A 9,492-nucleotide genomic window follows, 5' to 3' on the forward strand; every position below is an offset into this window, starting at 1 on the left:
GTGTGTGTGTGTGTGTGTGTGGAGGGGGGGGGTGTTTGTGTTGTTTATATTTTCAGCGTAGCTTCGTTAGTGGAGTTGGATGTGTAGGCTCTTTCCGTGGCTTTGCGTGCCCGGGGAACGTTGTTGGCGGGCGTCGTACAAACGACTTGTCGGTAAGTACGTCCCCAGAGAAGCACACATTTGGCTTTTTTTTTCTCGTTGATGTCTCGTTGGACTCGTGTACGTGGCGGTCATCTCTCCTCATGCATTGCCGCGTCGTGCGTCAGCGGTGTCTCCTCACAGAGGCAGCGAAGTATCTCTTGCAGGGAGCAGAGGACGACGTCGCCGTGCGCCCGACGCCGAGTGTGGAGAAGCCCGTGCTTGGCTGGAGGCAAAGCGTGTGCGGAGGCCGCGGAAGAAGGCGCAAGCGTGAAAGTGGGGTCCATTTCCCCCAGCCTGCAGGGAGACAAGGCGCGAGACTGCCAGGCACGTAGCAGCGTGTGTCGAATCGTGTTAAACAGCTCTTGCACCCGCGCCTCCAGGCAATCGTTTCCGTGGCACGGCTCCCGCCGTGGGCCGCCGGCGGTCCGTGGCGTTTCCCTCTGCAGCTCCCGTTCGACGCTTAAGAGCAGCTTTCGTCGCGAGGCTGCGTCGGCAATGGCGTCAAACGCGACGTGGCCGAGGGGCAGGCGAATAAACAGAAAGCGCCGCCGCTGCGAAGCCTCCACGCCTGCATGCTTGGCCAGCCACGCGGTTGCGTCGCCCCACGGCATTCCTGTGCAGGAGGTTAGCCAGTTTAGCAGCATGGGTGGAAGCACGGCGTCCTCCTCACACTTCTCCAGCGCGGCGCTGAGATTGCGGACAGCCGCCAGAACGCGTTCGGTGGTTGCCGCTGCGATAGCGCCGGAAGCAAGGGAGGATGTCGCGGCCTCCTCCCACTGTATACGTGCCCGCATCGTCCAGAAGAGCCACACGACGAGTGTCTGCTCACCGCAGCGAGCCGAGGGTACTTCTGCCAGTAGCCGCAGCCACTGCAATGCAGTCTCCGCTTCTGCCCCCGTGCGCCTTGCGGCATCGGTCGGGCAAAAGCCCACGCGTGCCACCGCCTCAAAAAAGGCGGCCATCACCTCTTGCGTTGTCCCGCTCCTGTGCAGAGATGAGTGGGGACGCCGCTCAGACGCCTCCAGGCGGTCTTCGGAGGATACCGCGCGCCCCTCGTCAAGCACCTGAAGAATGTGACGGAGCAACACTGCCGCACCTCCCAGCCGGTGATCCTCCGTGATCCAGCAAGCCATGACCTGTACGAGCAGGGCGAGGCCGCCTGTGTGGTGGGAGGCAGCATTCCTGGGGCGGCTCGCCTCCTCCTCGTCCAGAATACGCATGGACTCCACAACGACAGCGTACTTTCCCTCGCCCACACGATGAAGAAGGTCGGAGACAAACTCCATTTTTTCACGCAACGATAGCCGTTGTGATAAATAGTCTTGGAGGAGTAGGACAAGGCTGTCGCCCGGAGGCCGCGCCTCCTCCACCTCGCAGAGCTGAGTGAGCTCAAGGTGTGCTTGACGCATCCAGAACTTCTCTGCCGCGTCGTAGAGGCAGCCGCGAAGAAGCGAGGCCCTCACCACCTCCCGCACAGGTCGCTGCAGTGGCACCTTCGACGACGACAAGCGTTTGTTCACAACCTCCTCAAGAAAGTCTAACGGCGGCAAGCGGGCGGCCAACGCGGCGACCACCTCGGGGCACCGCAGCGTTACTTGTGCTGCATCGCGAAAGGGTGGCCTGTTCTCTTTCGCTTCTGAATTGCAACCCTGCTCAGGTGAAAGGCGCGGCCACGCATCTAAAACCTGCAACACCGCCGCGCTGGAAGGCGCGCGCAGGAGCAGGCGAGTAAGCAAGAGCTGCTCCGTGGAAATGGAGGGCACCACACGACGCCCCTGACACGCCGCCGCCGCCGCCGCCCAACCTCGCTGCACGCGTTGACAGACGGAAAATTCCGCAACGCGCGTCGTCGCTTCGGTGAGGCGATGAAATATCTCCTGTTCCTCCTGTAGCTCGTCCACGTCTTTATACTCCCTGTAGCTGGTGATTAGGGCGGCAAGACGCAGCACCTCCAAACTACTCTTCTCTAACTCTGGGAACATGAGCAGGGGGTTGGGGACGCTTTCGTTCAAGCTGCTCTCCGTGCAGGCTTCGTCGCGGGCCGGCAGGCCTTCCCCAGGCGTGGCCACTTTATCTGCAGGAGCGGCGGCAAGGCCAAGAGGTGGAGGCGCCGACTGGAGAAGACCTGAGAGCACGCGCTGCGCCTCCGTTACCCCATTCAACGCGCTCCAGTACGCCTCCCATCGCAGCAGCAGCTCATCCATCAACGGCACCAGCGAGGGTGGGTAGACGCACGCCCTGTAGCAGCCATCATGGCTAACCGCGTCCAGGACAGATGTCGTATCACTCTGCACCCGAGACTTGTGAAGCTCCCGTGCATAGGACTCCAAAAGAGCATAGGTAGACAAGTTGCAAATAGTCCTTAACGCATCCTCCCATCGCCCTTTGCGAAGGTTGTGCCGCAACGAAAGGTTCACAACGGCGCAAGGAGCTGAGATAATGGGTAGCAAACCCGAGAACAAGGCCTGTGGAGGCGGCGGAGAGCTTGGCCCAGTATGCGCAGTTCCCACAGCTGCCGAAGCTTCCCCTGCAGAGGGAACCATGTCACGCGTAATGAACCGAAGCCTATGATACAATGGACGAAGCGTGGGCTGATACTGCGTGCTGTGCAGCAGAAAAGCCAAGGGAGATGGTGGACTGTGCGGCACGCCGTCATCATTATTTGGTGCGCTAGAACCCAAGTGTAGAGACGTTTCACCGTGCACTTGCCTTCTTGCCGCGTCGAACTCGGAGTATGCAGACGGCTTCAACACGCCAACGGTTGCTGAGGCATGAACCCCGTCTCCCTTGACCGCGACTTGCAACCGAAGCAAGAGCGACATCACGGCTTCATCTGCGATAGGAAGACGTCGCTTGCGAAAAAACTCGTAGCAATCCAATGCCGACTGCCAGGAGTGCATCCTTGCGCAGAGAACTTCCGTGGTTGAGATGGTCCACGGCGCCCGTTTTGCGTCTCCCGCACCGGCCTGCGCAAGACCAGTTACCGCCCTTGCAATCCCAGGAGGCGGTAGCGGGCGCCCTGTCATACCATATGCTTACACTGATAAATGAGAATAACCCTTAATTTCTTTCTTTCTTTTTTTGCGTCTGGGCTGTTTTGTTGTTGCGGATCCTTTCAAACCCCCTCTGTGCGTTTTAGCAACAACACGTGTGAGGCTTGGAGTTCTCGTCCGGGGCCCCGAGTTGCAAAGCGCCAAACGCTCACATCAAAGTGGAACAGCTAGAAACAAACACTAAGAGAAAGGGAAAGAGGTGAAAAGCAAAATAAATAATAATAATAATACAAAAGAAAACATGGGGCTTCTCCCCACAAGAAGACCACGATAGCGATTTTTTTGAAGAACCCTTACGGCTAGAAACATCACACAATTTCGCCTACGCTTCCATGTAAAAATAAAAGTCTTTACCCATGCTACTCGGCATTTTTACCCCCATGTTTTCTTCGTATTAACCTTCCATCTGAGCTTTGCTGTTCCTTACCCACAGCTGTGATTTTTTTTGTCTTCTCCCTTCGCTGGAGACGAGGGCGGTTCTCTAAAGAGTCCACAGGGAAGATGCCGGGGGGGCACCACAGAGGCTTGAATAGCACCCACGCCGGCGATGTTCCCCCTCACACGTCTTCCATTCAGATGAGAACCACTACGTTTTCAAAAAACTACTTTTGTTTCTTATCCACCTCCGCCGTCTTTTCGTGTTTTTGTTGTGCAATCTGCTTCCGTGTCTTCTCCCTGTAGGCCACAATCTGCAAAAGAATTACTGCGTTCAGTGTTACTGCAACTCCAAACTGCATCAGCATCATGTATTTGCCCTGCTCCACCGAGACGTTTTGAAAAGTCGTTAACAGCCGCGAGATGCCACCACACATGGCCAGCCAAAATGTCAGAAAAGACAAATGTCCTGTTGACTGGTTACGATAATTCATTAGTATTTGGGGCACACGGCTGCTTATCCCGAATAGAATTTGTATACTAAACAGCCATTCGTGGAAAACGCGGGGAAGAAATCCAGAGGACATAGCAACCAATGACACTGCTTCCAGGGTAAACACCAACAATGCACGCGACATGGTATGTTGCAAGTAGCCCACCAAAAGTAGCAAAAAGGCCACTTCGACCAGGATAAGCATGTTCTCTCCGTAATCCTTGAAGTTCAGCGCCTGAGCAATCCCCCAGCTCGTGGTGATGACAAAGGCAGTGGTGTCAAAACAGAGAGATGTGAAGGAAATGCCCACCGCGCTGCGGTGTTGTAGAATTTTCACGATTTGGGGGACCTTCAGAAGCACCGATCCAAAGACCACACCGTATGGAAGCACATACGCTACGAAGTAACGTACAATGGCTTCGACATCAAGATTTCCGCCCTCATTTACAAAAAGCGGGGTCGCGGTAAACGGCGTAGAATCTGGGGACTCCATTTATGATATTCTCTCCTCTGCTTTTCTGTATTCACCTTATTTCTCTTTTGGTGTGTGTATGTGTGTGTATGTGTGTGTTTTTGAAACGACTATTTCCCCCCCCCCTCCCCTTTGTTTTGCTTTATATGTATATATTCTTCGTTGTTATTCAATGCATAACGAGGAAATTAAGAAGAGCATGTGTACCGTAAAGCAGAAAGGCTATAGAAACACAGATTAAAGTTCCTCCAAGGGGAAACAATACAAAGAAAAAAAACCGAAGTTCGAAATGCCAAAGTACAAGAAGAAGAAAATCAAAGCTCAGAAAAGCTCACCGCCTCGTTCATAGTCCAGAGAGCAACCATCATACTGCGCAATAATGAAGGAAGTTTCAGGGTAAAAGTTTGGAAACGACGGATTTGAGTCCACCCCCTGGTTAAATATTGGCATCACACTTCCATTTTGTGGAAAAATGAAGAAAACACGAGGAAAGTATTCACCCTGCCCTGCAAACGCCTCTCGCACCGTCTCTGCCTCTCCCATTCGCAACTTCCCTTTTCTACTACCTCTGTGAAGAAACAAGGAGTCATTGCGAAAGTGCGGCAGCGGATACGGATAGTTTTCGGTCAGGTCAACCATAGATTCAGCAAAAACCATAGTCATGTATTCACTCAACAGTTCAAATTCTGCGCTGTTTCCCAGATCCTGTAGTAATGCATGACACGCTGAACAGTCATCGCGGTAAAACAACAGCATAATAGGCCGATGGCACAGCTCATTAAGAGATTCTGAACGAGCCCCTGCTAAAAGATGCGTTTCAATTTCCTCAACCCTTCCTGCCGCGTCGCCGACTCCCGCATGTGAAGCAGCGACAGTGCTCACTAACAAAGTACATCGGGCCGCGGTCACCGTGCGAACCAGCTGTCTCCATCCAATCCAAGGAATATGTCCCGTAAACTGTTGCAGCGCGTTAGCTCCGACGCTTTCCTGATCGCTCTTGTATGGAACATCCCGATCACGTGACCCTTCCTCGGAGACAATTTTGGCGCTACCTATCATACATGCAGAAAAAAACAAAGCGTATACCAAAAACCAGAGCCACATACGCAGCGTAGAAACACTTCTGAAATACAACCTTGCGCTGCCCTCGCCACCCAACTGTGGAATTGACTTTTGCCTCATCAAAGAGCCCGAGAAGCTCGTCGCGTAGTTTTCTTTTTTTTTTTTGGCCTTCTTCCTTTTTTTTTTTTTTTGAGTGTTTGATATTTGTGCCGTTTAGCTTTTCGTGTGATCTTCCAATAAAAACACTATTTAAATAAATAAATAAAGAGCAATAGAGACCAATTTGTTTTTTTTTTCATCAGTTTCGTTGTTGTTGTTGTTGTTGTTGTTGCGGTTGTTGTTATTTTTTGTCACTGGTGTCGCCGTCGTCAGTCGGAAGGGAACGCAGCAGGTCCTTCCAGCTTTGCCCCCATCGCAGTGTGAACAAAAAGAACGGGGTAAGAAAAAAAAAGTTTAGAAAGCGATAAAATTAAAACATATACTTCTGGCAAAACTTAAGGAAGAATACAATTCCCCTTCATTCTCGCAGTCTCGCCACCCAGCGCAAAAAAAAAAGAGTTGCGTCCAGTTTCCCTCCTCCCACCCCTTGATAGTCAATTTCGCACGCAGGTCCTTATGTGAGACGGAAGAGGAGAAAAATGTCGACGAAAAGAAAGGCATGAAAAAAGCAAAATAATTCATATACGGCAAAAGAACGCCAGAAAGTCAAATAACCAAAAAAAGAATAGGTCACAAGTTGCGAAGGCGAGAATCGTGAACATAGCCCATAGTTTTTTTTTTCTGCGGGAGAGAAGGGCCTATTTCTAACAAGAACAAAGGGCAAACTATCATATATGGTATAACAGTAACAAAGCCCAAAAAAGAAGAAAGATCACAACGCCATAAACTCAGTTGTGTGCATATATTGACCCTTTACCATTATTGTTATTTATATCTTTCCTTTGTCATTTACAAGCACATTCTTCTTTTACGCACAAAACCCGTTCTCGGAATTTCATTGGGGAACTATATTTCAATCGGAGTGCGTAAGAAAAGGATGAGAAAGAAGATCCTTGCTTCGTGGCCGCTTTTTGTGATCAAGAGTCAGACACGCCTCTACAAACGACAAAAAAGATGCATCAGTAACACCATGCGCCGCAAGCTTTTGTCGAAGCACACTATAAGGAGCTCCATCGAGGAGTGTTTCCTCATTTTCTCCCAAATCAACAGTATCACTCTCTTTTTTATGCATCGCTTTTTCATTTACTTCCTGGGATTCCCTTGATTGAAATACTGGAGTATATAAATAATAATATGAAGAATCCTCTGCAGCATCTTCCCCATCCTTATTCCCTTGTTCATAGATACAACCAAATTTATTTATAAATTTGGCCGTATGTCGACCCTCCCATAGCATTCTTCGTGGAAATGGTCGTCCACAAACATAAACAATGCGAGCAAGCATTTCTGGAACTGTATCAGACGTAAAAAGAACTTCACCTGTAACAAGTTCCACCAGAATTGCGCCAAGAGACCACACATCTATCCGCCCATCGTAGTCACAACCAAAAATTACCTCAGGAGCTCGATAGCTGCGACTCTGTATATACGAGCTGAGGTGGTCACTCAAAAAGCAACTACTACCAAAATCAATCACCTTCACCACACAACGGCGATGAGAGACAAACAATACGTTTTCCGGCTTCAAGTCGGCATGAATAAGATTTAGACTATGCACGTAAGTGAGTGCCTCAGCAATCTGACGAGCTATACGACGAAGACGCGGAATAGTAAAGTAAAATGTTTCCTCTTCTTCACGGTTGTATTTAGAATACTCATACAAGTTGTCTGAGAGTAACTCTGTTACCAACATTGTGTGCTCTTTATAATAGAAACAGTCAATGAGGCGCACCACATGAGCCTTATCAGGATCCTTGTATTTGTTGATAAGAGTCAACAAACGAATTTCATCGAGTGACTGATCAAAAAAATCCTTCGAGTTATTGATAATCTTAAGGCATACCTCAGCGTAACCAGCGATTCTTTTCCCTTTTTTCCTTCTGTGGATTCATTCTCCTCAGCACCATGATTAGAGGCATACTCAGTTTCATGGCCATTTTCTTCCTCCTCATAGTCTTCGTAAAATGGTTGATGCAAATCGTAGCAGCGCACTGCTCGACTAAATGTTGCCTTTCCTAGCAACTCTATAATTTGATAGCGATCCGCGACAATCGCATCACGCTTAATGGGAAACGTTTTTTCTTCCTCGAATCCGGTTTTTAAAGGATCCATAATCACACGAAGATTAAATGATCCCATGGTTACTGGGGCCTTCCCTTCCTCAGCCAGACGTCGAAACTCACGCCGTCGCTCTTCACGCGCCCGGACGGCGTCAAAAACCACCTCTTGCTCAATTTCTACCACAAATTCAAATGGTGATTTTGGAATAAAAGAATCACGAGCCTCTCCCGTTGTGGCACATTCTTCATACTCATAGTTGATGAATTCCTCCTTTGTTATGTACTTTGGTCTGGTCGACTTCGATAAATTACAACGACGCATACTATCGCCAAACATTTTGCTTAGTAAATTGGCTTGTGCTTCTGTCACACCGCCTCCAAAGGGAAACGATGGAACACGAAAAACTTTTTTGTTATTTGATTTTGTCTCATCTTCCATATAATCATTGTCGACCGTTTCGTCTTCACTGTCAACTTCAACTGTTTCTCCAGTGTCAAGACGAAGAGACAACGGTTCGGGAAGCCAGGTGCAACCACTTATCTCTTGATACAACACGGGATCAACTGCCTTAAAGACGACTTGTGTCTTTACACCATCATAGACATTTTCTTCAGAATCGCCAGAAGAATCAAAGGCCGTCAGGCGTGCGGTTGATGGCAATTTGTGTCGATTCAAATGAGGGGCACCTTCATCCGCATCTTCACCCTCATCTTTATCCTTCTCTGAAAGAGAAGTTTCTTGATTATCCAATTCGGGATTGTAAATGTTCCGTTTTGAGGTTGTTCTCCCATCCTTTCGCCTTTCGGGAAGATTCAAGGATGCGGGCATATTGTGACGAATCAATTCCTCTAATTCAATACCTCCCGAGACAGAAGAAGTATTAACAGGGTCGCGATGGTAGTGGGGTGCTGTCAAACCGTTTAAGCGATTCGTTTCCGGTACTGACGATTCAATTGCACTCAGAAGAACCCCGTAAGAGTTTGATTCCTCAATGCAACGCGTTCTCCGTTGGGCGTCTTCAGTAGCGTGCAACATGCGCTTTGCAAGGGCCTTTAGCTCTTCAATTATAGAATCCGTAGACGCATCCTGGCGCTCTGGATTGCTATCTACCTCCATCGCCTCCGTCTCAGTCTAAATACTTTCCCCCCTCCTTGCTGTTGTTGTTTTGTTGTTGTTTTGCTTTTTCGCGTAATTTCCTGCAGGTCTTTTTAGAAAGAGGTACCCTAGACGCCAAACCAAAAGCGATTATGGGGGAAAAATGATGAATTAAAAAAAACATACACAAGAACGCACCATATACAAATATATGTATACATTATCATGTTTTAGTTATATTTACACATGTCGGCTGTCAAATCCATTTTCCCCACGAAAACAAACCCCTCCCATCCACAAATAATCATTTAAAAAAAAACCGGAAGGAGACCACGATGGAAATCCATCGAAAAGCACCCCGGGACCTCCCGCGCCCCGGGCTAGAAAAAAAAACCGCAGCCGCCAGGACCCGGCGGCTGGCCCCGAAGAGCCCGCGCCCCAACGAAAGGAGTTGTGGCGACGAGCCGCGTCCGATGCCAGCGCCGCGACGCCTCGCCGCGATGAAAGACGCCACGGCCGGTTTGCGTCGCGGCGCTGGCGCTCGGGGTGAAGGGGGGCTGCCGCATACGTGTAAACATATA

General features: G+C 49.8%; 5 protein-coding genes across 5 annotated transcripts, besides 7 other annotated features; all 5 read right to left on the minus strand.

The window, feature by feature from the left end:
- Positions 1 to 44: a microsatellite.
- A 186-nt stretch (positions 45 to 230) lies between these two features.
- Tco025E_07529 (putative protein kinase-like protein) lies at positions 231 to 3,167 on the minus strand (the record flags this gene model as incomplete). Its single annotated transcript, XM_029374394.1, has 1 exon — positions 231 to 3,167. The coding sequence occupies one exon, from the start codon at positions 3,165 to 3,167 to the stop codon at positions 231 to 233; it is 2,937 nt and encodes a 978-aa protein (XP_029225491.1).
- Positions 3,168 to 3,404: 237 nt separating this feature from the next.
- Positions 3,405 to 3,424: a microsatellite.
- Positions 3,425 to 3,796: 372 nt separating this feature from the next.
- On the minus strand, positions 3,797 to 4,555 carry Tco025E_07530 (putative SNF2 DNA repair protein; the record flags this gene model as incomplete). The annotated part of the gene is made up of 1 exon (XM_029374395.1): positions 3,797 to 4,555. One exon carries the CDS (start codon positions 4,553 to 4,555, stop codon positions 3,797 to 3,799), a length of 759 nt encoding a protein of 252 aa, XP_029225492.1.
- Positions 4,556 to 4,605: 50 nt separating this feature from the next.
- Positions 4,606 to 4,633: a microsatellite.
- A 222-nt stretch (positions 4,634 to 4,855) lies between these two features.
- Positions 4,856 to 5,593, minus strand: Tco025E_07531 (uncharacterized protein; the record flags this gene model as incomplete). The annotated part of the gene is made up of 1 exon (XM_029374396.1): positions 4,856 to 5,593. One exon carries the CDS (start codon positions 5,591 to 5,593, stop codon positions 4,856 to 4,858), a length of 738 nt encoding a protein of 245 aa, XP_029225493.1.
- A 151-nt stretch (positions 5,594 to 5,744) lies between these two features.
- Positions 5,745 to 5,787: a microsatellite.
- Positions 5,788 to 5,831: 44 nt separating this feature from the next.
- Positions 5,832 to 5,862: a microsatellite.
- A 40-nt stretch (positions 5,863 to 5,902) lies between these two features.
- Positions 5,903 to 5,938: a microsatellite.
- Positions 5,939 to 6,608: 670 nt separating this feature from the next.
- Positions 6,609 to 7,448, minus strand: Tco025E_07532 (protein kinase; the record flags this gene model as incomplete). Its single annotated transcript, XM_029374397.1, has 1 exon — positions 6,609 to 7,448. The coding sequence occupies one exon, from the start codon at positions 7,446 to 7,448 to the stop codon at positions 6,609 to 6,611; it is 840 nt and encodes a 279-aa protein (XP_029225494.1).
- An 80-nt stretch (positions 7,449 to 7,528) lies between these two features.
- On the minus strand, positions 7,529 to 8,932 carry Tco025E_07533 (protein kinase; the record flags this gene model as incomplete). Its single annotated transcript, XM_029374398.1, has 1 exon — positions 7,529 to 8,932. The coding sequence occupies one exon, from the start codon at positions 8,930 to 8,932 to the stop codon at positions 7,529 to 7,531; it is 1,404 nt and encodes a 467-aa protein (XP_029225495.1).
- Positions 8,933 to 8,967: 35 nt separating this feature from the next.
- Positions 8,968 to 8,995: a microsatellite.
- Positions 8,996 to 9,492: the final 497 nt, after the last annotated feature.

This window comes from Trypanosoma conorhini, assembly GCF_003719485.1.
Source record: "Trypanosoma conorhini strain 025E chromosome Unknown Tco_14.4_contig_00590, whole genome shotgun sequence".
In the NCBI taxonomy this organism is placed as follows: Eukaryota; Euglenozoa; class Kinetoplastea; order Trypanosomatida; family Trypanosomatidae; genus Trypanosoma; species Trypanosoma conorhini.